General features: G+C 32.4%; 1 protein-coding gene across 1 annotated transcript; it reads left to right on the top strand.

Moving 5' to 3' along the window:
- Positions 1-311: 311 nt before the first annotated feature.
- Positions 312-27473, top strand: LOC124368804. The gene is made up of 8 exons (XM_046826191.1): positions 312-555; positions 7289-7403; positions 7791-7958; positions 16562-16636; positions 16888-17110; positions 17611-17816; positions 24433-24593; positions 27175-27473. Exons 1-8 carry the CDS (start codon positions 517-519, stop codon positions 27451-27453), a joined length of 1266 nt encoding a protein of 421 aa, XP_046682147.1. The 5' UTR covers positions 312-516; the 3' UTR covers positions 27454-27473.

Genomic DNA, 27473 nt, shown 5'->3' with positions numbered 1-27473 from the left:
TATTCGTCTACATTTGATGAGCGGGTATATCACTTTAATCAGCTAAAAGATTATAAACTATTCAGCTTTCCTATAGTGTTAACTTATTTCTACTCGTTTTAGTTATAACAGTTAGTTTCCTAATAGTTATTTGTATTGAGATGTAGTCTAATTAAATTAAATTATGTACACGATATGATTTAAGCACATTGTGAAACCTTCAAGAAAGTTCAATGATACCCTCTGACACATTAAAAATGAAGTCAAAGGTGAAAAATGCATCGCGATAGTCGAATTTCGATTACTAAGTCTGAATTGTGAGTGTTGAAAATAGATAAAACAGTTAATCGGTATTTGTTTTAGTAAGATAATGACTTAATAATTGGCTTTATTGATAAGGCGGCGCTGCAAGACGCGTTGTGTAGTGGTTAGGACATCTGTTTAATCAACGTTGGATATTCAGGTGTGTGCTAGTTCTTGCTCGTGAACTCTCGTGTGTGGAATTGGTCTTCTGGAAGGTGTTGATTTACTGACATCATGGATACCTCTGTGAAAGAAGAGATCTATTTTGATGGGGTAGTTAAATTCATTTAACTTTCTGAATATTAGACTTTAAGTAAATTACACCTACTTAGCATAGTTGTTTCCGTACTTCATTGTATAATTTATCTCTTGATAGCGCAGCTTAGGCCTGTACGGCTAACCTGTTAGTTTATAGATTGGTTCCTTAAAGTTTTTTAATCTTTTCTATTTTTAATAGTCCTTCTTTATAGTTGGAATATTTGTGTTGTACTATTAGTTTTCAGAATGTATACTTTAGTAGACATATTCTATAAATTTGTACAAATTGTACAAATATTATATTATTCAAGAACAAAAAATTGCAGCAATTGACGCTGGAATTGGCTGTACAGTACTTTGAATATCATACCCAACATTTCTAAATCCCAACGGGATACTTGTGGAAATAATTAAAGTTGTTTTAATTGAAGGACACGGTCACAATAATTCTTTCGTAGTCTGACAAATAATAAATATTGAAACAATTTACAATTACACTTCAGTCAGTAGGGCCCACAAATATTGAGTTAAAATGATTCTTATTCACTTAAATGCAGACTTGAAATGTAGGTTTTGGTATACGAATCTAAAGTCCTACTTTGTAGATCAAGTAGGCTAGGCACAGATAAAATGTACTCTGTCAGCCATCAGAATGTTTATATATTACATCTTCAATATTTCTCAAAATTTTCAAGTATTTAGTGTAGTTTGTAAAAATAACAAAATTTGCACTTAAAATGTATTGTTCTAGCTTCTTGCTCAAAATCAGAGGCTAGAGGAGTTAAAGAATGCCCGGTCACAAGGTGAAGTCATTCTACAACTCAACCAAGGATTTTAGACAGTTCAAGACACATTTGATAACGAATAATTATACTAAGTATGACTAAGTAACAGAAAATGGCTTTGGAAAAAGTGAATTCCAATGATTTTGAAATAGTGAGAAACATATCAATTTGTATAGTTTTGTAAACGCCTGCCAAAGTAATGTGAACCGTTTTTGTATGTATTGCCAGTTCAAAGAGGTCACACATTAAATCGAAATTGGTGGTTGTACATACAGAATGTTTCATTTAAGGTTTCTCAAATCGATTGCTAATTACGAGCGATCAGATTACGTGGAATAGTGAACCAACAGTTAAAAAATGTATCCATTAAGTTAAACTGCAATGACTTTAGAATTGGAAAGTCAGGAATGTAAGACTTTATATCACACCACAATGAATGCAGTAAAAATACAATAATGAACATGTCTTGAAAATCTGTTGATTATTTCTATAACTCATCTCGATCAATCGCCAAGAAATGTTAATTTGAAAACCTCGAGAAACAAACTCCGAACAACGGATTTTGAAACACTGAAGGCTTATCAAGAGTTCATTTTATGGGGAAACCATTTGTTAATTATTCTACGATAATCCATTCTCTCATTCAAATTGAGACATCTTAAATGAAACACCCTGTCTAATTACGTCGTTATACATAACCTTCAGTCTGCGTTGAAGGTAAAGTTCAAATACTTCAAATCGAGCGTCTGAAGGAGAATATGATAACTACTTCAACAGTCAGGGCCGTCACGGCGTGAACAGGGGTGCATACTGCGCAAGTGGACAGTGCGACAGCGACGGGGACGTGGGTGACAAGCGCGTAGATAATGAGGGGCAAAAATAATAAAACTACAGTATTTAAAATTTTGCTACTACAATTTGGAATATTAATTGTCTTACTAAACTATTATCTTAATAATGTTCCTACGCTCACAGCTACTTATTTCATTCATAAAGTGTAATGCCATATTCATTTAATACTGGTGATCTGAATTGATTAATGTCTTGTGGAGGTCACGAAGGCAAGAGTGTAGTGTTGTGTGTTTGAAGAGATATGGTAGAATGATGTGCAGTCCCTGCCCGCATCTCCACCACAGGAGCGCTCCAGTCGCTCCAAGAACTTTTAGAAACAATTCTCTTCATATTGTCTTGGCTTTACCCCACATCACATAATGATTTCAAACCGGTGTGAGCGCCATGTCTTAAGTAGTTTCCCTCTTTTGTTAACGTTTAACATGTTTCCCTCATGTTATAACATGCCGTACCTTAAGAAGAGATACCGCATAATGATGTTCGTAGGCATCATAATCCTGTTATAAATTTAAATAAATTATCATTCATAATGAAGTTTGAACAAAGCAAATGTCTTTGCCAAAACTGTGATACAACAGTCCAAATGTCAGAGAGCAAAATCTGATGTTTGCATATTGATTACACTTTTTACCCTTGCTTGTAATTCTATAGTCATTAAACTTCATATCACAAAATTTTTGCGGAGGGGAGCGGCAAAGTATTGTTTTGAACTGAGCGGCTAAATAGCTAGCGCTGTCCGTATTTATTTCCTGATATTGTGAAACATATTTCAATAAAGGGTTTTATCGTTAAGGACATTTTTTGCATACTGGATCATCAACTCACAGGCTACATGCGTTATACAGAACCCCAATAACGTTTGTTGGGGCCACTAATAAAGCAGACAGGGGAATAATAGTGGGGAAATTATGAATAAAACAGTGTACAACTGTTCATATTACTTCAAAGACAACATCATTAAAACTATTTAAATTAAATTTTAGAACACGTCCAAAAGTTGTCAAACAACTTACTAATATGTAAAAAAAACTGAAAATTCTCATTAAACCAATAAAAAATCTGCTACAGTCAATGAAGAAATTTTTGACAAAAAGTCACAAAAGCTATTAATAATCTCTCAAAATTAATGAAAAATGGTAGAAATTTGAGAAATATTACCACATCTATGATCTAACCATACAGTTTTTTATGTTTTGATTATTTCGCCACTTTTTCCCCAAATTTTGCAACAATATCTTTGATATACAATAGACATGTGTTAAAATACCTAAAAATGTAAATTTTTGTAATATTTAATTAAAAAGATTTTCTGTAGTAAATAGAGTGAGAAAAAATAATCTATCCTTACTAAAAAAAGGAAATTTCAAAAAAAAATTATGGAAGACATTACAACTCTAAAATACATTTGAAAAACAAAGATATTTATCAAAATGAGCTAAATTCTTTACGGACTTGGGCTAGAGAAAACCTAATTAAGGACTAAAAAAATGTATGATTTTATCCTCTAAACATAGCCTATACAATACATTTTAACAAATTCTAGCAAAAATTTGCCTGTTTGCAAACACCTATGTGTAATTTGACCCAATATTAAAAACTTGGTTGAAAAATTCTTACATAATGTCAAAAAATAGTTAAGGTTCTCTTTAGAATGCAAATGTGAAAGAACTTTAATACAGGAGAATCACAAACCTATCCAATGTATTTTACTATCAAATCCAACAAAACATACAATATTGATGATTTTATCACTAATCAATTCAATAAATTATTGCATCGAGAACAAACGAATAATCCAAATGCTGGATCTAGATGGACATTAAAACGCTACAAACAACTAATTTTGAGACTAAACAAACACAAGGTTATGAATGCCGGGTTATGTATTGATATACCAAAGGAAATCAAAGATAAAAAAGTTTTTGTGCACTATTAAAAAACCTGAAAAACATGCTGATAAATATAAAAAATATGAAAGCTTTGTAAATGATGAAATAATTTCTATATTTGACTATCCATTATTGTTCAAAGATTGTTCGAAAAACGAAGTTTTGATCCAAAATACAGATATCCAAAATGTCCATAATTATATATACACTTGTAATGAAAAATGTAATATTGTTCCACTTCAAACATCAGAAAAATATGACAGAGTCAGAAATTGATCTACTATTTGTAAAAAAAGTAAAAAAAATCTGTATACCAAAGAATTAGCTAAAAATATGGACATGCTGATTTAATTGCAAACACTGATGAGAAATATATAAATTACTAGTTGTTTCCCGGGGCTTCGCACGCTTTTCGTAAACTTTGCCCGTGTCCATGCACTTCACATGATCAAGAAAATCTGTGTATTTTTATAAGAATTGTACATGTACATGTACTTTATTATAAAGAGGTCTAACACTCAAGCTTTAAGTTCAACCAGGAATTTATCTTGAAGACAAATATAGCCTACATCATAACTTAGCGCCTTCAAATATTATTTGGCTATTTAATATAAGTAACTGTCTAGAAATTGCAGTTTATCTTGTGCAGCCGCTTCGAAAACTTTTATGTTTTGCAGCGCCGCCTGGTGGCGAGTTACATCAATGAACATAACATATAAATCTTCTCCGTATAAAAATACATATACATACAAATTTTCATAATGATCAGTCAAATAGTTTACGATTCCATAAAGGACAAACACACAAACATTCTTTTTTATATATATAGATTCTGTAAATTCTGGTTATGGATACGAGTTTGATGGTGATAAACCCAGGAAATTCATAAAATTTATTGATAATATAAAAAAACTTGATTATACAGAAAAACTGAAAATTCAACATTTTTTCTCAATTTTGACAGATTAGAGTGTTTCCAAGAAAGATTATCAGTATTACTTGAATGTGTAGAACAAATTGAGGGAGAAAAATCTAGGAAATTACTCAGATTTATACAATATTCTAGATGTTCTACTTGCAGGTATTTTTGAGAATTTTCGATCAATTTGCTTGAATTGCTATAAACTTAATCCAGCTCACTATCTGACTACCCCTAGTTTTGCTTGTGATATGATGCGAAAATTAATAAAAATGGAACTACAATTAGTTAGTGATTACAACATATATTTGATGATCGAAAAAGGAATCAGAAGCAGAATTCCTCAATGTATAAAAAGATTTGTCAAGCAAATAACAAATATTTGAAAAATTTTAATGAGACAATAGAAGAGAATTATGTTGTATGCATTATTTTGATGCAAATAATGTTTATGGGCATTGTCGCAAAAATTGCCATATAATGAAATAAAGTGGGTGGCCCGAAAAATATATAAAAGAAGAATGGAAAGACTAGCAGTTGATCTAGAATATACAGAAAATTTACATGCAAATCCTAGACGTTTACCTTTTTCTCCAAAACATTATAAAAACAGGTTGGGCATAACTTTACGAAACAAAACAGAATATGTCGTTCATTAGAGAAATTTTAAATATTACCTAGAAAAGGAGATGATTTTGAAATATGTTAATAGAGTGGTTGCTTTTGACCAAAAACCGTACATGAAAGAATACATAGATTTTAACACGAATATGAGGACCAAAGCAGTAAGCGAATTCGAAAAGGACTTTTATAAGCCGATGAACAATTACAAACATATTTTTCTACAAACATTATATTATTAACACATGTATAACACATTATTAACCATGCCCCCACCTCAACCTCATTAATTGTGATGACATATAATGTACTAATGCTGGCGGGACTAAAGATTTTTTTATAACTTTTGAATGATTTTGTATGATACATATTCTGAATGATTATCGAAAACTACAATGATTATTTTATTAACTACAATCAGCAGAAATAGAAAGATAGAAAAGCAATCTGATAGATTTCCTATAAAATGCCTGGGATACTTATTTACTAATCGGCTTTCACTACGATATTCTAGAAAAATCGGACCTCTAACATAAATTAAGCCAATACCACAAGAATTCTTTGTTTAAAATTTGTTATTGACAATGGTTGGATTTGGAAGGATAATATAGAATTTCAAACATTTGCCATTGTTATATGTTACTAAAACTATAATGTTTAGAGGATTGAAATCTGCTCCTTTTTTAGATGTTAAAAAACACTAATTAGGTTGTTGAAACATTCACCAAAACACTTAAAAAACAAAACAAAAGTGTGACAACGGACTCCCACTTAAAAACTACATTATACCTGACTGGTAGACCAACAGCATGGGGTCCAAATGAGAGAATGGACCCAAATGATGCCACTGCACATAGGTAAGAGCACAAACATGTTAAAAGCACTAACCAAAGGTGAAGACTGACAAGAAAATCAATGTCTGTATTTCCTGTGGTATCGCAGCATATCATCTGAAGCAAAGAGAACAGGAAGACAATTGTCGGGAGAAGAAGGGGTGAAGGGCACTCGCTTCTGGTTTCTTGTTTTGTTATTGGTAAGTTTTTTGTTTTGTTTTAGGCTGAAGAGAGGGTAGACTATAAATACAACACAATATAATACAACCCTCGAAGCGTAGTGTTATACTTTTGTTACATATATCCATAGAAAATGCCTAAATATTATTATACTACCATAAGAATGATTAATTGTATAGGGGTAAGTGTAGAAGTAAATTAACCCTCTGGTTTTGGAGAAACTAAAAATGTTGTCATTTTCTCTTCTCTCTATCTTGATGAGCTTCTTTATTTCTCAACTCCTAAACTGCAAAAGACTGTAAAATAATCACGAGAAACAAGATGTTTATTCATAAGTCACAAACTTTGGTTGTTGTTTTTTTCATCAATTCGTCCTTTAGTCATCTTCAAAGAAAAAGGGTGTTATAGTGTATATTTTTAGAGGAAATGGACAGCATTTTGGATTAGAAACTCAGTTTCATACAACTAAGATTTTTGAATTCCACATTATTAGACTATTAATGCTGCCTTATCTACTAAGAAAATAACAAGCTTGAGTATTTATTTATCATCCTCGATTAAAAAGTCATTCATAATCTTCCATTACAATGTTATATGCTACAAAAATAATAGTATAAGATTCCAAGAATTTCTCAATGAAAATTTAATCGGCACAAACGTGTGTTGCAGTTCTCGGACTGGTTCATCCATGCAACCCCTCTAGAACCTCTGTGGAAAAATCAGCCATCTTATTTAATAGCTCAAGGGTCTTACCTTCTTGGAGGAGTTTTCACTCTTATTCATGGTAAAGTAATAAATTTAAACCAGTACATTTAGCTATTGAATTCACAACTACCTGTATTGTCAACCATATTTGTTATTCTTCTGTCAACCATAGTAGGACTTTGATCTAACAATAAGGATTTGATTATTTGAGGAATGCTGAATTTGGCCAGAACCATAGTACAGTACTAGTAACGCAATTGTTTGGAGGGAAGATGTTACTGGTTGTATAGCTGGCCTATAGCATAGTTTTGCAACAAAAGAAGGTGGGGAAGGAAGGTGGTGATATAATTAGAATGATATAATTGATCTTTGACCATGAAAAGGCTTACTGAGTTCTATTCTATTCATTCTTAAAATGTAGAATCCATTTTTTGTGAGTAAATTATGAATGGTATTTTGTTGGTAGCACTGCGAGGGGGTGGGAGGCTGCGGTACCTCTGGCTAGCCACGATACTCCATGGACTGGCAGTAGAGAGTATCTGCTACGTGCTGCCTGATGTAGACAATTTCTGGCACTCGCAGACTCCACTCATGTTCTTTGGTAGAAGGCTGCCTCTACACATTATTCTACTCTGTAAGTTCAGAGTTCATACTCAGAATTTCTTTTAGGAGGATGGTACATGTACCAAAATAATAACTACCATGTTATTATTTTTTTTATTTCCAAGATAACCATCTTTTGATAAACATAATTGAAAACAAAAATGGATATACGATGTTAATTAAACTTATTAATTATTCTTAAGTATAGTTTTAACTGTTGGGGGAATTTCTTGTATCTATTCCATATTTGCCATTATGATTACAAAAGGCAAAAGGTACATCACTTATAAGTGTATACCTTTGTAACCATAACGATGGCAAATGTCTAAAATCCTGGTATCCTGTCAAACCTTCCATTGCAAATAAAAAATAATTCCATATTGGCTACACTCCTTTGTAGCAAGATTTTATAATGAAAGAGGTGAGGCTGTTAAGAATTAAATTAGTTTGTATCCCCTTCATTTTTTTTTTAATCAGTTGATTTTTAACTGCTACTGAAAATATATTTAGTTATACTAGAGTGTGTAAGAAAGTAGAAATGTTAGTACAGGTAGTGTTAAAGTGATGCAACTGTTTTATTTAGATACATTGCCCTAAAAAGACACAAATCACTCAATAAAATGTTAATTAATGAATACTGTTAAACAATGCTCATATACAAAGGCTACATGTTGATCGTGCAAATTGACTTCAATCAGATTTAGAGTTTTAATTAGCATTAGTACTAATAAAAAAATGTTGAAAGTAATTTAATTGTCTTTGCTCAACAAACGGATGTTGTGCTCCTGATACAGTAAAAAAATAATTTTAACGTGCCCGTGACTATAATGTTTATCTGAAATACAATCTTGGTTTTGTCTGTCCCAAGATCTAGGATGCATTTGTTATAAATCAAATAAAGAGTCAAGAGATATTTAATAGCACTTTTAATATTTTAACTAAATCAAATTAACACTCCCCCTGAATTTGATGTTAATTACATAAATGTATGACCAATTTTAAGTTGAAATTTACAGTTATGCCTTTATAATTTATAGAGGATCATTTAATACTGCTTCAAAGGTTCCTCCTTGTCATAATTATGTATAACAAGACTTTATAATGGACTGAATATAAATCACTAGAAAACCATATAGTCAAATTTTCCGTGCAGATAACTTATGTATGACATTTCTCCAGCTAGCTTTAAATATACAATATGTGATATATGTTTCTCAACATGCCTTAATATATAAATTATACAGTTTTATACTATCATATTTTAACTTTTACTAAATTTTACTTTATAATTTATTAAATTTTAAATTCATATTCCATATACAAACAATAGTCATTAGGATTGTTACAGAACATTTAGACTATAATTTAATATTATAAAACTTAAACGTGACACTTGCAAACTACACAGTGGTATACGTTGAAGAAGTTATCCTTTGTAAGAATAATTGAGGCTCAACCAGGATCTTGGACAATACTGCTCTGCATCCACTGCCTAATATTGTGTAATTTTATGTAAATCATCAACTGTCAACACTAATTGTACATAAATTAATGTTTTTAGTGATTATGTAAAATTTACATAAATTACTAAAAACGTTTAAATGATTGTTATGAACATGTGAAGAATGACAAAATTCTGATTATTAATTTAAAACTTGAGTTTTGAACTGTACATGTGTGTTGACAATAGTATATTTCTAATTAATTATTGTATTTATTCATACTTCATTGTATTTATTAACATTTTCTAAATTAATCTTATGTAACAATAATTCTAAAATGTATCTCATTTTTAGTGAAAATTGAATTAACATGTGAAGTTTTTAACACAAGTAAACTTGTGTGATTAATCATTGGCTTTATGATTTACCAAATCAGCTCTGAGATATAAATATTACACTGAAATAAATTTCACATCAGTCATTTCACATCAGTTAAAAAACAATCAATTACACAAGACAAGCTTTGGCTAAGATTTTACAACAGAGTATATTTTTAATTAAATTGAATTTTTTTGTCATAATTTGGTATATGAATAATGCATATACAAAATATAAATGTTCATCATCTCTATTTTAGTATGAAATAAAATAACTTTAATTTATAATGAGTAATAAATATTTAAAAAGAATTTGATTTTTGTGTATAAAACCTAAGTTTATCAACATAATACATTTGTGGAATTTTTGTTATATTTGTTCACTTTCTCTGCTCTCAGCTTGATCTTATTATTCCAATTTATCACTATTTATAGCTTGTTTGGCCAATTATTCAGAGAACTTTCTATTATCCCAACATAGTATTAACCATTAGGCCTACCTAAGTAAACATTGAAATGTATGGTCCTATTTCAGTATATTTACTGTCCTACTAAATTTTACTGTTTCTGTCAAGATTCAAAGTACAGTTCTTTCTATATCACTGTCGTAAACGTTTCACTATTTTTATAGGAAAATTTTGAGTATTAATTAAATGGTCATTACCTGTTCCATTATATTTATATTACTAATAAAATAATATTGATATTACAATGACAACTTTTATGCAAACTTTAGAATATTTTCTGTTTAATTCCACATTTTACTACATCAACTATGCTCATCTATCTAAGTTACATATCTGTATATGTACATGTACATTTCTTTTTATCAAATCAAATCAAAGAATTCTTTATTGTTAATTTCTTCAACAAATAACATGGTGTCAATGATATTGATAATGTTAAACATCAAATATGTTTTATAATATTTTCATTTATTACTATAAACTTTTACTTTCTAGAGACTATTTGCAAAGTAATTAATTTAAATAATTTTCTGTATTTTTATTCTTCTTTGAGCATCTTCCATTGATCCTAATTCAAAGTATTAGTAATAATTTAATATTCCCTTAATATCTAATATCAATCAGTCCTTAGACATTAAATAATGATTTGTGGTTACTTCCCATAAGTATATTGAATACAAACTTTCTAACCATTTTTCATTATACCCTTATGAAGTTTTAAATTTTCTTAATAATTTCTGCTGTTTGTTTTTGACCCATCACAATATGATACAAAATTATATTATAAATAAACTATTAAATATTGTATAATTATATTTATATTACAACTAGCAGTTGCCCGCGGCTTCGCACGCAATTTCCTATTGAAAAAACAGTACACTATATTCACGTATTCTTTTTCTATCACATTCTAAACATTCCTGACATAATTGATAGTCGTTCCTTCGTGAGCCTCTCGGGCGCGTTATGAAGGTATGTACCATATTTCCTGCCTCTATCTTTCGTGGTTTTTGCTAGGTGTTGATAAGTTATTCAGTACAATTAATTTTTATAGATGAATCTTAATAAATTAATTAGGTTATAAATAATCAAACTCGGTCTGTTAAAATTAATTTTCTGTCTAAGGTATTTTCAGTATTATTGTGGAGTTTGCTTTGTGCTCCGAACAAGAAAATATATCAACAAAAACCAATTTCGATCATAAATCGCCTTCTTTCGGCTCTTTTAATTTACCTTCGATCTAACCAAATTCGATTTCCTTATGTGCAAACATTCACGGCCTTGTACAATGAGGTGGTTTTATAACAGCGTTTAATAGTATTTGTATTGTATTAGATAAGTTTATTGATCATTGGTGCAATCTAAATTTAAAATTAGGCAATAACTTCTTCTATGCAATCTGCATTACAATACTGATCAAGCACTTTACAATAATAATTTTCAAAATTTTAAATGTAAACAAATATTTCTGCCACTTTGATGAACTTCAGCTGAAAGTATTAACAGCTGTTAAGTATCAGTTTACTTTGTATTACGTGTTGTAGCGCAGTCTGCCGGATCAAAGGTAAAACATCCCAAAATCAATAACAATTTATAAATTAAAATTAATGAAATAAACTATTTAAAATGGACCAAATCATTAATCTAAACCATACTCGAATCCCCTTCAACTCATACACAAAATTTCATCAAAATCGGTCCAGTCGTTTAGGAGGAGTTCAGTCACATACACATGCAAGAAATATATATATAAAGATTATAACAGGGTGTCGTGTAATACTTTGAGCAAAGATACACCACGTTATTGCTCAGCAAAACAAACATATTTCACCATATGAACAAGAGTCTCCCATGCTTCCGATGCTCATTTTCCCATTTGTCTGTCTGTATGTGTTTTTTATAAAAATTTTAATATCTTAAAAAGTTATAAATTAAATTATACCAAATTTGACTCAAATGTTTATGATAACAAGGCCAGTTATTGAACAAATATCATGAAATTATCTTAAGTATTTTCAAAATGGCATCCATCAAAACGTTTTAATTGAATATCTTAAAAAATATAATTGTCTCTCAAAAATTGTATGGATAACAGTTTTTAAAGGATTTTATAACAAATCTAATGACATCAAAATTATTTTAATCAAACATTTAATAAGTGATTTATAACAGATTTACTGCGACAAGACATGGCCCACATTAAGGTTGTCAGTGAATAGCCAACAATACAAAAACTGAATGAATATATGGCAGCTTAAGTATGTGCCTCAGAAATTTGTTTCTATTTGTACAACATTAGTATAACTTCTACAGAGTATATTTTAAAATTAAATTACATTTTTAAAAAACACCTATGATAGGTTTTCCCTTTAGATCACAACACCCACACAAAATAATTTAGTTGAATGATCTCTTGCTGGAAGTGGGCTTTCACAGAATGAATCAGTGACACTTTGAACCATTTTGTCACACACTTCTGTAGAGATACTTATTCATGTTGAACAGTAGTTACTTTGTATCAGGCAGTACCCACATGTCAGTTCGGAGCAAAGTAACAGTCAGGACCATCTGCATGTTTCGCTTATCTCTGAATTTTTACTATTAAAGCAATTTATCTTTTGTATGAAAATTTTTGTTTGTTTGGGAATCAATAATGAGAACCCTACTGAACTTAAAACGAACAAAATCTTCAGAGATAATTTGTATGTATTTTGAACCTTCATCCAAATAAATTTATGAGTATACGCACGGAAATACCTACTAACTCAGAAAACCAAGGCACAGTTTACAACACAGAGTCATAACTCAATCACAAACAATATGCAGGTTAAATCAAACAGAACTTCATCTGGGAGGGGAACCAAAAAACTGTTTCAGCGTCGCACTACAAGTGGCCAAACATCATTGTAGAAACCATACAAGGCCTGGGACCTATGACAAGCAATAAGCCAATAAAGACCAACGTCACTGAAGAGGAAGCTGAAGTTGGCAATGAGAACTGTCCTCTAACGGCCCAAACTACAACTACAACACTGAGAGACAATGGAGGCACCCATGAAGCCTCCAGTTTCTGCTAAACTCCTAGCACCCAATGAAACATACTTGGACTTCTTCAATAAAAATGCAGAACACTACAGGGCAACATCAAGAGCTGCAGCGGAGGCTAAAGAAAATGCAAGAGAAATTTCTAAATCTCAGCCAGCTGATAATGGCTTAGTTACTGACACGTTACTAGCAGCACCTACGTCAGGACAGAGCCCGCCTTTTTTAGACAGAAGCTTCAAAACAAAAAGCCGCTACAAATCACGGCTTATCCTAAATTCAATGCTGAAGGAGCACATAAAACACTAACAGTATTTCACCAGAATGTGGACAGGATGACAAATAAAGTAGAAAGAATAAACCATGAACTAAACACCAGGAAAACCGGACATTGTCATCCTCACTGAGCACGGGATGAATAAGGACTGTCTAGAAAATGCTCGACTACCGGGGTACTCCCTCGTCAGCAACTTTAGCAGAGTCAGCCACCAAAAAGGAGGAGTTGCCATTTACAAAAGTAACGAACTGGGAAATGATATAACAAGCCTTAATATTGAAAACCGCAGTATTGAACTCACATGCGAGATCACATGCATAAGTCTTAGAGTAACAAAATCTAATTACCCCTATATTCTTGGAATCTATAGGACAAGTAGCCATCTAGACACCACTCTGGAAATCCTAACAGACCTGCTGGATGACCTCCTAACGCAGAAAACCCAATACTGATCATGGGTGACATCAATATTGACTCCATCAAAGAACATACCCAGAAAAACCAAATTTAATGAACTCCTCGCCACTTTACAATCTGCACAGACTGACACTCCCAGCGACAAGGATTACCCACAACACTGCAACCTCAATTGACTGTGTCTGCACAAACATGGCACAGCATGACATTGACGTGGAGGTTGTCCACACAGGCCTCTCAGACCACACTGGGCAATACTGCAGCATGGCAATACCAACACAGGCAAAAAAGACACTAATCTCAAATCGCAGACACTTCAACAACAGAAATCTTGAGAACCTTAGGCAGCTTCTATCGGCTCAGGACTGGACAAGTGTGACCTCAGCGAGCGGTATGGAGGAAACCTATACCAACTTCTCCAACATTATGACTTCTGCCCTAGATATAACATGTCCATACAAAAGATCTCGGGCAAGGCACAGTACCCAACGAGGAATAGTAAATGACACAGAGGGCCCAGACCTTAAAAAAAGAACTTCCAAATTGCTTGGCAAAAGTACATTCAAACCAGCAGAGATGAGGACAAAAGGGATGCTGTAAAAAATTTTAAAAAAATATGACTTGAAGCTCAGAACCCTCCGACACCTGGCTAGCGAAGAACATATACATCAAGCCAATAACAAGAGTAAAGCTCTGTGGGACATTGTTAATGGCGAGAGAAAAACCAAAAGGTGAACAGACATCAAACCTGCAATTGCGAATCAGAGGGAGATTAGTAGACGACCCTAAAATAATAGCTGACCACATTAACACCTACTTTGTTAATGTTGCTAATGAGACCCTTAAGCAGAATGACAGTGTAACTCAAATGCCCCTAGACAATGAATGACATCCAAGCTTACAAACCATGTCATTACATTCAACTACGCTCAAGGAGGTCCAGAAGATCATTGACTCACTAAAACCCAAAACCCTCAGCTGGAAATGATGAAGTGTCAGCGAAAACTATTAAAATACTGCAAAAATGAACTATCTCCCATTCTTGTTCATATAGTCAACAAATCTTTCGCCAAGGAATCTTCCCTTCTGGCTTAAAACATTCCAGAGTATATGCCAAATACAAGCAAGGTGACAAGCTAGAACTTTCAAACTACAGGCCAATCTCACTGCTCTCAACCTTCTCTAAAGTAATTGAGAAGGTTGCCCTCACCAGACTACTGGAACATCTAAAGTGGAATGGACTATTAACAGACAGGCAGCATGGCTTTATCAGTGGCAGATCAACAGCGATAGCCCTCATTGATTTAATTGAGCGCACTGTAGACCACTGGAAGCTGGGGACACTGTTATAAGCCTATTACTGGACTTTAGCAAAGCCTTCGACTGCCTGGACCATGACTTGATAATAAAAAAACTGAATGCCCTTGGAATACATGGAGTGGAGGCTAAATGGTTTAAAAACTACCTCAATGGAAGAAGTCAGCTGGTAGAAGTAGAACACACCCTGAAGAACACTATCACCTCAGTCAGATCAGACCTGCTTCCAATCCAAAGAGGAGTCCCACAGGGCTCAGTGCTTGGCCCCGTGTTGTTTGTCCTATTCACAAATGACTTACCACAGTACCTCCAAGACTATGCGTACAGTGTAATGTATGCTGACGACACAGTGCTGCTAACAGGAAAGAAAAACACAGAAGACCTGGAAATTGACTCATATATTGCACTGAATGTGGCTGCTGAATACTGCATAAAAAATGACCTTGTACTTAATGAGTCTAAGACAAAACAGATTGTTCTGGGAAGGAAACAGAGAGAAAGTCTCGGAACTCCCCAACATCACAGTGACCAGCGAAGTGAAGCATCTGGGGATCATCATAGATGAAAAGCTATCCTGGAATGGACACCTGGATAGGCTTTGTCAAAGACTGAGCTCAGCCATCTTTGTAATAAGGAGGATTAAGGACCATCAGCACTCAGCACTCAAGCAGCCAGGCAAAATCGCATACTATGCACTGTTTGAGTCACACCTAAGGTACGGCATTGTGGTCTGGGGAGGCTCAACAGCAAGAAAATATACAGCGTGTACTGATCCTACAAAAGAAAGCCATAAGAACAATATCTGGGCTAGGCACAAGAGACAGCTGTAGACAGGCTTTTAAGGACTTAGGGATCCTCACAGCACCCTCCCTTTATATCCTAGAGACAATACTTCATGCCTCTTCTCGAAACCTTCCAAGACACTATGATAGGCATGCCTTCCAAACTAGAAATGCCACAAACTATACATTACCTCTACACAGGTCAGCACTCTATGAATCAAAGCCTACATACGCTGGAGCAAAAATTTTTTAACAACCTCCCAGAAGCACTGAAGAGTATCAGCCGCAATCTGCTTAAGAGAGACTGACAACCTGGTTGCTGGACCAATCATTCTACAGCCTGGAGGAGTTCCTGAATTGGAGAGAACATTAACCACAACTGCCTAACCTGGAACCTATTATTGACAAATTGTAAAATGCTTATACTGCTTGACACCAATTCAGATCTTGATGATCTTGTATTAAGTTCTATCAATAAATCAATATGGATTAAAAACTAAACTTATGTTTCAGATCCTTGCTTCATTTATCAGGCTTCTATTGCAGCTGCTCAACTGAGACTTTCAAAGTGGGCTGAGCCTTTTGCAGGTATAAATATTGACTATGATGTGTTGTAATCACTGACCACAAAGTTCCATAGACACTAGGATATTAGAATTAATTATTTTTTTTAACTTGTGAGCTTTATTGTGAGCTAGAATTTAATATAACAATAGTACAACCAGAAAGTAATAATGTTCGTAACTCTTACTGAACAGTTGTCTCTTATTTTAAATTCTATGTATAAGGGCATAAACAGATAGTTTAGGCATATTTTATAATCTTGTCACTGATTGCAGTGGGCCTGCTGGTTGTGCTGATAGATGTTCCATATGACATCACCAGTGTTAAGTTTGTCCACTGGTCATGGCACGACACAGATCCGAACATTGCGGATCGTCACTACTGGGTACCTTGGAACTCCTATTATTTTCATCTGACCTTCGCTGCTAGCTTTGCATTCTGGTTTCACTCTATTCGACGCTGGTTGGCGCCACAGATACCTAAATGGCAATCTTCAAGGTGTGTATACTTAGAAGGTTCAGGTTTATTGACAATTCAAAGCCATTATTTATCTTGAGAATTATGGACTTATATAGATGGAATGATAAAGCTGTCTTGAAGATGCCACTTTCTCTTAACAAATGACTAGTCCTATTGTGCTGGGTTCTGAAATTATAGAATGAATGGGTCTTGTTTAATGTTACCTTTATTTTATTTGAGAAGTGCAAAACCATGTATTTTTACTGCATACTTTCTACTTCTGTCACTTTTTAAATTATATATGCTAGTTTTAAAAGCCATCAACATTTATAGATAATAAATAACTTATTAAAAAATCATTACTTTCTCTAAGTTTAAATTTTAAACTTTAAAATTCAAGTGAAATATTCTCAGGAAAAAAGGACTAGCTAAAAAACTAAATAGAAACTCACGATTAGAACTTTAAGATGATCATATAATAATCGTATTGATTAATTAAATATAATCAATTTACAATAAATTAACTTTTTTATTACTAGCATTGGTATAGAGGTGGTCAGTATGGTGCTGGCTTCTATCTTGGGCCCACTGGGTGGGGTACTACTGTTTGTTCCTATATACCATCCCCTTCATGACATGTTCCACATTCACTCCGAAGTGACTTTCTTCATTCTGCTGACTTTCTCTGTGCTTCTAGTCTGGTCAGAGGATAGGACTCTCAACCGCTTGGAGTCTGACAGCATCAGTAAGTGAACAATTACAATATATTACTATCATATACTGTTTATAATATGATACCACACACATTAATACATATCATATCACATTTACTAGCCTATAAATACTTGTAAATAACTGTATCAATTAACAGTTTTTTTTCCTTTGTCATGAATGATTAATGTGTTTTTTTACTGTACTTTGATCTTACTTCTAAATCAAACTCTTTAAAAAAATTTTTAAGCTTAGAAAAATTCTACTTAATATTGGGTTTTTAATAAACAAAATTGAATCAATGAATTAATTTAGATCATACAAAGTGTTTAATTTATTTAGGGAGGTGAGTAAAGTAACTAGTAAAATAATGCAAAATGTTATTTGTTATTACAATAATTCACAATTTTCACATTCTAACTGCCTCTAAAATTCAGGGGAGGAGGCAAAAAATCTAGACCATATCCAAATTGGTAAAACCATTCAGCCCAAAGGCTGAAAAGGTATGGTCGTTTCCACTTTAAAATTTGACAGATAAAAATTTTGAAATAGTCAAAAGTTAATATATTTATGAAATGTGGATGATAATTTAAATATCCCAAAAATCTATATAAGGAAAAGGCATAGTCCCCTCTCACTCACTTATACACTCTTCACTAATTTTTCAATTTCCCAATATCCTAGAAAGTTCAAATTTGGCACATACATGCCTCATAACATAAATAGAAAAACTAAAGCATTTTCATAAAGATCATACATCTATATGGATTGAAATGGAGTACAACCCCTAAAAGAACTTAACTATATTTTGTTTTTCAATTTCCCAAAGCTGTAGAAGATGAGACTTGACACATAGGAGCTTCATAACTTAAATATAGGGTACACATTAAAAGCATTGTCATGATGATCAATCACCCATAGGGGTTTAAATGAGGTTGCAACCCCTAGAACAACTATATATTTTTTTTTTTTTGCCTTCCCACTGTCCTATAAAGGTGAAATTTGACACACATTTATATTAATGCTCTAAACGGACTACCGCACTTTCCTATAAGTGACTAAGGTGTTTCTGATGCCAGTGTTGGCTGGTAGTAGTTGCATAGGCTTTTTGATAAACATAGACTTTTCACACCAACATAGGTCAGAACTTTCTTGATCAGGACAATTATAAGGAAAACCCTCACATGGCGCCTGAATACTTTAGTCCAGAAGTAGATTACTATGAATGACAGTAGACACTTTTTGACATTCTCGAACTTTTCACATGTAAATTTTTTTGATCAAAGCAATAATGCAAAGGCTACTATGTCACCAAAAATACCATGGACCTTACAAAAATTGCAAACACTAGAAGTAATCTTGTTTGATCAAGGTAGACATTTCAGACCAACTTTCTTGATCAGGACAAAAAGGCAAACACTACCATGGCACCGGAAATACTTTAGATTGGAAGTAGATTATTTTGATTGTTCATATACGCTTTTGACCAAAGAAGTCTTTTCAGACATATGTATTTATACATTTTCTTCATCGGGGCACAACGCAAATACTATTACACCCCACAAATATGTTACACCAGAAGTAAATTTAAATGACTGGAAGTAGTTATATTTTTCAAAATAGTCTTTTTAGAACAACCTATTATATTTTCTTAATTGGGGCAACATTAAAACGCTACTGCGGCATCAGAAGTAGATTACAAAGCTAACATTCACAAAGTAAACACTTTTTGAGCGATGACTTTTTAGACCTATATACAAGGGAGAATAAAAAGTTTGCAACTAAGGTATAAAGAAAGCAGCCTGATCAATCTATTAGCCTGATTCCTTATTGTATCTCTCTAAGAGAAGGCACTCCTAATATTACCTCATTTAGTTCAGTCTGAGTTCTACAGCTGCTCAACTAACATGGCAGATTCCAGTGAGTTTAAATCTCAATACTGCAGTGTAAACAAATTTTTAAGTAAAGAGGAGAGTTCCGTGAAGAAAATTTACAAAAGAATGGTGATAGTGTACGGTGGGAAATGTCCTTCTTTTTATATAACAACTCGATGGTTCAATAAATTTAAGCGTGGGCGCGAAACCGTGAAAGACAATCTATGGTCAGAGAGACCTTCTAACTTGACTGACCCAGATAATGTTGCCCATGCTGAAACCCTCATTGTAGAAAATTTGCGGATAAAGGTGTCAGAACTTGCTATTGAACTAAACGTATCCTATTTCAGTGCATTCACGATAATTCATGATGTACTGGGCATGTCCAAAGTTTCAGCCAGATGGTTGCCTCGAAACCTATCCATTCATCGTGTGACTTCCTCTAGGGAGCTTTTGCACCTCTGTGAAAATGTCCTCGAAGACTTGATGGCCCGACTAGTGACTGGATAAGAAACAAGGTTTTACCAGTGGGACCCTAAAACTAAGCAGCGGTCCATGAGTAAGGGGCATGGTGGTAAGGGATCACCACCGAGGAAGTTCAGAACTCCGAAATCAGTCAAAAAATTGATGGCCACAGTTTTCTGACATTCTAAGGGTGTACTGATGATTGATTAGGTTGACAACAGAAGAACAATAACAGGAAATATGGTGCCAAACTAGTCAGGAATTTAAGACAAGTCATATTCGGAAAAAAACGACAACAAACCAGTTGATCAGTCTCTATTGCACATGCTGCTCTGCTCTCCAGATCTGGCACTAGTGATTCCTGTTTCCCAACTTGAAAAAACACCTTAAAGGAAGGTGATTTGAGGGCTTTTAGTTTGTGAAAGCTGCTACAGAACAGTGGTTTGTAGATCAGGAGGAAACTTTTTTTATGAAGGTCTTCTGAACAGGTTGACCAATTGTATTCAATTAAGGGCTGATTATGTAGAAACATAACAGTTTCTTATTTTTAACACCTTTCTTTATACCTTGCTTGCAACTCTTTTTGATTGCCCCTCGTACATATATATTTTTATTGATTGGGGCAATAATTCAAACACTACTATAGCATTGATAATACTTTATACCGGATGTTTTTCCTGTCTCCGCTGAAAATTTTAACGATTACTTTGTAAATATTTGTAATGATATTATACCAAATTCAAACCCAGCAAATATTGTAAATGTAGACAAAATGCTAGAAACAACACATGTTAACATTGTAAATAATTTTAAATGGAGTGATGTAACTGTACTTGATTTATAAAGATGTAATAAAAAACTCAGTAGTTCAAAGTCCGAAGATTTTTATGGTTTATCAAATTATGTATTAAAGCAATGTTACAGTGTTTTGCTATGTCCTTTGGCCTATTTGATAAACTGTATGTTTTTTGAGGGTATCTATCCTTTGAGGGTCTGAAACTTATCATTACAATACCTGTTTTTAAGAAAGGAGATATTTACTCTCAAAGTAATTATCGTCCAATATCACTAGTCCCAGTTATGTCAAAAGTTGTAGAAGCTATAATTAAGGAACAACTCAATAAGTACTTTGAAATAAATAGATTTCTATCATCAAGTCAATATGGTTTTAGGAAAGGTCTTTCTACCATCAATGCTATAGAAAATATAGTGTCCTATGTATTTCAAGGATTTGAAGAAAAAAATTAAACTCATGCAACCTTGTTGGACCTAAGTAAAGCATTTGACATTGTGTCTCACGATATTCTTATGACAAAACTTGAATTTTACGGTATTGCGCAAAATGAACTAAATCTATTAAGGTCGTACTTGAGGGATAGATATCAAATGGTTAAAACTGGTGAACAACAATCAAGCCTGCAAAAAGTATTAAACGGGGTTCCCCAGGGCTCAGTACTTGGGCCATTTCTTTTTATTATTTTTACTAATGACCTCCCAAGTTTCTTATCCAGTAATTGTGCTTTATATGCTGATGACACAACATTGTTAAATGCAGGAAAAGATCTTAATATATTACTCGAAGACAGTGAAACAACATTTAAAAAGTCTTGCATATGGCTTTAAAATAATAAATTATTACTTAATAAAAATAAGACTGAAAGAATTGTTTTTGGGCTTAAAAACACTGAAAATAGATCTGTTAAACTCCTAGGAATAAATCTACACTGCAAGCTTAGTTGGAATGAACATACAAATCAATTGTGTAAAAAATTGGCTAAAGTTCTTTTCTTATTAAGGAAACTAAAAACATGTACCAGTAGGGAACTTATTTTAAATGCTTACTACTCTTTTTTTCACTGTCACCTATTATACGGTACAACTCTTTGGGGAAACTCCTCTGGGGCTCAACAGGTTTTTATATGGCAAAAGAAGGCGATTAGATGTATAGTGGGAATTGGGGACACTGAATCATGTAGACCGTATTTTATTGATCTGAGTATTCTAACGTTACCCTGTGTGTTCATGTTTCAATCAATTATGTATGTTAAAGACCATTATGCAGAATTTAATTTACGAAGCAGTAAACATGTATATAACACCAGAAATAAAAACCTTATTGATGAAAAATTAGTACATCTAAGTAAGACGAAAAGTAATTACATACATATTGGCATAAAGCTTTTTAACAAATTACCTCTAAATGTAAAGTCTTTAAATAAAATAAAATAAATAAATAAATATAAAATAAAATAAATATATAAATAAATAAAATAAATATATGTTTATTGCCATCTTACAAAAATGCATCAGCAAAGTCAAATATACACCTAAGTGGTATAGTCTGGAGGCAATATTATTAATCTAACATTTAAACATATTTAACAAAAGTTGCCAAGAATTTCTCTCTTCCACCTATCTTCATACCTACATAATAAATAATACAATTTCATAAATGATACAACGGAATAAACTTAGGTACTAAACAACATCCTGATCAATCCCTATTACAAGCTATTTAAAATGGACTGTAAAATTGTAAATAAAACTATAACCTATAATATTAGCACCTACCTAGGAAGTTAAAAAACATTAAAATATTATACAATTAAAACATTAAAATATTATACGATTAAAAACATTACAATGTTATACAAAACATGAAACAAAGTATAGTAAATAAGAAGAAATAAATAAGAATAAACAGGAAGAAATGGAAAACTAGAAATTTACTTCATGAATACTAAAAAACTCAGTCAGATCATAAAAAGGATTCCTCAGTAACCAAGTATACAATTTAGCTTTGAAAATGTTTGTTGGATACTTATCAACTACATTTCTTAATTTGTTATATTTTTGGGTTATATATTATATATATTCTTTGTTATATATTCGGGTTATATATTCTTTGTCTGTAAATAGTTTTAAATTAGTTCTTAAGAAGTGGTTTTAAAAAAAAGCTTTTTATAGTTTAGACGAATTCTACAATGTTTCATTAGATGACATAATATTTTAGGTGTAAAATTTATATATCATAATTTATTCTCATATTTTGTAATTTTTTATTATTTGTTGTATTTATTGATTGTTAATTTTATTAATTGTTGTATTTGTTCATTGTTATATATTGTTAATTGTTATATTTAGATTAAGACACATTGATAAACAACAAGCTATCTTACATCAAATTTGCACTGAAGTAAAATGTCTACTATTTTATTTATATCATTGTGCTACCATTTAATTGACTAATGTGACAAAGCCTATTGTAACATATGTTATTTAACGGCAATAAACAAATTGAATTGAATTGATGTAGATTATAGTGGTTGAAATTGGAAGCTTTTTGACCAAAGTAGATAATTTAGACCAACCTACACACAACATTTACGTTCTTGATTGGGACAACAATGCAAACGCTACTACGGAACTGGGAATAACTCAGACCAGAAAAAGATTACACAGGCCGAATGTAGACAATTTTTTATTGAAATTGGCATCTCAGAGCAAGTACATAAATAATTTTTAATCAAGGCAACTACTCAAACTCTAATATATGGCATCTGAAATATAGTTGATTCAAACCAGAAATGCTTCTTTACACAGTAAACCTGAATTAAGAGTGAGTGGCAATGTTGTTTAATTCTTGAAGCTCTTAACACTAAAATAATATGTACTATAAACAGTTATATTTCAGATTCCAAATTATTATAATGCTCCATCATATTATAAACATTATAAGTGCTTTCATTAAAATTACTAAGACAGACTTTGTATTCCTCCACTCTGTAAAAAAATATTTCAAGTGTTACTGAAATTTTTGGAGCTATTCAATCAAACATTATGGAGTATTTTGGAGAAATTTGTGTATTTCATTGATACTCATAAAATCTGTTTCACTCTCTGACTTCAGTAGCACAAAACATTGATCTTTAAAGTTAAAGTTCAATTATCTAAATTGAAAAAAGAAGGAATGAAACAGCTTTATTAGAAGCAAATTTAGGACTATAAGTCCTTTCTTCTCCTAAACTAAGAAGTGGATCATGAAATTGGAATATTTTCCAGTGACCATCACTTATTTTCAGGAGTGTTTAATAAGTCATTTAAAAAGGACATGTCTATGATGTACCTGTTACTCAATAGGAAGTCACAAGCAAAGCCAAACTGCTAATTGGACATATAAGGCATTGTAAGGAGTCTCAAAATGAGTTGGATGAATCACGCATACATAAAAATGATTTAGATAATAACATTTTTAAAGTATGTTTTGACTTAGTATGCTAATTACTATGTATTAACTAATACTATGTGCAGGATTGCGATGGAGGTGGCTGCCACTTGTAGCTCTGATTGTTCACTATTCTGTGTATATGGGACTAGTCATCTGGGGGCAGCCAGAGAGAGAGGTGTCTGTGGGCCTGCACGAACCTGTCGGACCTTGCAGTGTCACTCGTCCAGTGCAGACCATACTTGGGGTCAGTACATTTTTTTATAAAACACAATATTTTCATATATTACTATTTCTTTGTTCAATATGTTAAAAATAATGTTTTATACTGTTATGTAAAAAAATAATAAAGTATTTCAGATAAAAATTATTATAAACATTTATTATATAGGTTGTAAAAAAGTCCTGCACAGGCTTGATAACTTCCAAACGATTACAGGTAAAGCAATAAAACTTTGTACATCATTACTGCAACTATAAATCTACTTTTTGAAGTAACTACCATTTTTTGTCATGTCAAATCAAATCAAAGAGAACTTTATTCATATACATCGAGTACAGAATATGTGTCAGTATGTATGTAAACATTTTATCTAGTTTGTCAGGGGGATGGCCTGTAAGGAGTCAGAAGGAAATCTTAAATTAGAGCATAGGTCAAGTAGTACATTAAAGTTCTCTATTACTGGAGTACAACGCCGCAATTTTGTGAGCTGAAAAAGTTCACTCTTTAAAAAATTAAGCTGGTTTAAAGTTTGTAGCATTTACATTGTAGGTTCTGTTCTAGATGATTTAATATTCTTATCTTGGCTCAAGGTGTGAAAGTTAAACTTAATAAATGAATACTGGACTTATGAAATAGTTTTGAAAGTAGTTATTGACTCTTCACATCTAATGGAGTATGGTCTACAAGGAGTTAGGCAAAAATTGTAATGTAAGTATAGCTCAAGATGTACATTGTTTTAAAGTGTGATGTAAGGTGTATATCAGGTAAAGTCCAAAGCCTAACCTAAAAATAACAACTTTCTATAATAATAACTGATACCAGTTATTTTCCTTTATCATTCATCTCTGCTAAATAACCCCTTTATAATTATTTTTACATCTTGAAGTAATGAAACAAATTATGCAATGTTATAGGTCTTGATCATAAAATATAAAAGAATTCGGACAACAAACAAACAGAGTCAATCCAAAGTGTTTAAGTTCTCCCAAATTATGACAATCAGAGCTAAAAATTACTGCTGGGAGTTCAGCGTCTTAAAAAAGTTTTTAAAGATATATTTGCAAATATTATTATAATTTCCACTTTATTAGAAACTTTAGAGAACAACTTGAAATAAATTTTTACCAAAATAAACTAACTTTCACAAAAAATTGTAAATTTCTTAGTATTACTTTTGACAAAAATCTGAGATGGGAAAATCACATCAGTCACTTAAACAAAAGGCTAAATTCAGCATGTTATGCAATTCATAAAATTCTAGATTTTATGAATTTAAGAACAACAAAAACTATTTATTTTTGTAATTTTGAATCTGTGATGATATATGGAATTGTTTGCTGGGGTAGTTCACCATTCATGGAACAGGTTTTCAAAACGCAAAAGAGAACAATCTGCATTCTAAGAAATTTAAAATTCAATCAATCATGTAGAGACCAATTTTTTAAATCTTCTAATTATGACAATGAGAATTATTTAGAAATTGGAATTTTTAACTAAAACTTATAAAAGAATACAGTCCAATACTTTTATTCCATCATAACTAAACTACACAACACCTAATAGTCATTATCTACCTGTACACACACATATATATATATAGAAATATATATATATATATATATATATATATATATATATATAGAAATATATATATATATATATATAGAACGGCCCATTTTAAAACATCTTTCTCTTACAACAGTCAGTATCTCGTATTTAATACATTACCTTTAGCATAGAAGTAAATTTCCACATTAAACTATTAAAAAATATATGCTGCAAACTGAAATTTATACTTTTAATGATTTTTGTCCAAATTCATCAGAAAATAATTAACATACGTTACTAGTGTTTTAGTTTTTTTTTTGTTATTTAGTATTAAGCCTACCTTGACCTCTTCACTGACCTTGACAAACAATCCACTATCCGTTATCTTACAGTTAATCACATCCTCCGGCGGTTGACGCGCCTTGTCTGTTGGTTGGGCCTTCGCGGGTGGCTATTGTTGGGCCCGGCGGTGGCTGCTGGACGGTTTGCCAAATCACAGACCGCTGGTGTTGATGAACAGCAGTCGTCGTTGGGCCGGGGCGGTGGCCCGGTTCGCGGATGTGGTGCGTCGGTCGTACTGGAACGCGTTTTTCGTCGGGCTGGCTCTCTCGTTAGAGCAGAATTATGTCCATAACCACAACATGCATTTTTTTGTTTATTTTATATTACAGACTTTCCCTTTTTTTTTATTAAATTTTGGACTCCTCTCACCCAATTATTACCAATGAAAATACTCCATACTCGTCATAATGTACCAGACCAAAAAATGTCATTTTAATTTGAACCTCCTCAATATTGTATATTATATTATGTTACATTAACGGCTCGCACCCACGCACAGGCTTCAGCCTATGTGGGTGTCAATTTCCTTGAATGTTTGTAAAGTTTATTTTGTAAATTTTTGGAAATAAATCTTTTTGAATTGAATTGAATTTAGTGTTTTTATATCTTGACGAGCCTCATAACAGTGTAATGTTCTATTGGGCTAATAAATTATTTCAATAAACAAATATAATACTTAATATCTTGGCTGATAAAATGTTTAATGTTTTAACAGGTTTTGAAAAAGAAAGAATTCCTGTGTGCTGTGGACTATGATGAAGCCTACTTTGATTTCCACTGTGTTCATGGGGGTCATCCCAAAGGAAAAGCAAAGTGGTACACCATTTGTGGCACACCTTTCGATAACCGAGCAGAATATATCACTGTAGTATCCACCATTACTCTGCTAGCACTTGGCATCTTCTGGAACATTTACTTCAACACAGCAAAACACCAGATACATTCACTTCAAGAAACGAAAAGTATTTCCACTAAAAAACAAAAGTTTCAATAAACTGTGTTTTTTGTGATGTA

Source organism: Homalodisca vitripennis, chromosome 1, assembly GCF_021130785.1.
Source record: "Homalodisca vitripennis isolate AUS2020 chromosome 1, UT_GWSS_2.1, whole genome shotgun sequence".
In the NCBI taxonomy this organism is placed as follows: domain Eukaryota; kingdom Metazoa; phylum Arthropoda; class Insecta; order Hemiptera; family Cicadellidae; genus Homalodisca; species Homalodisca vitripennis.
The sequence above is the reverse complement of the archived record's forward strand: the minus strand, read 5'-3'. Positions and strand labels throughout refer to the sequence as shown.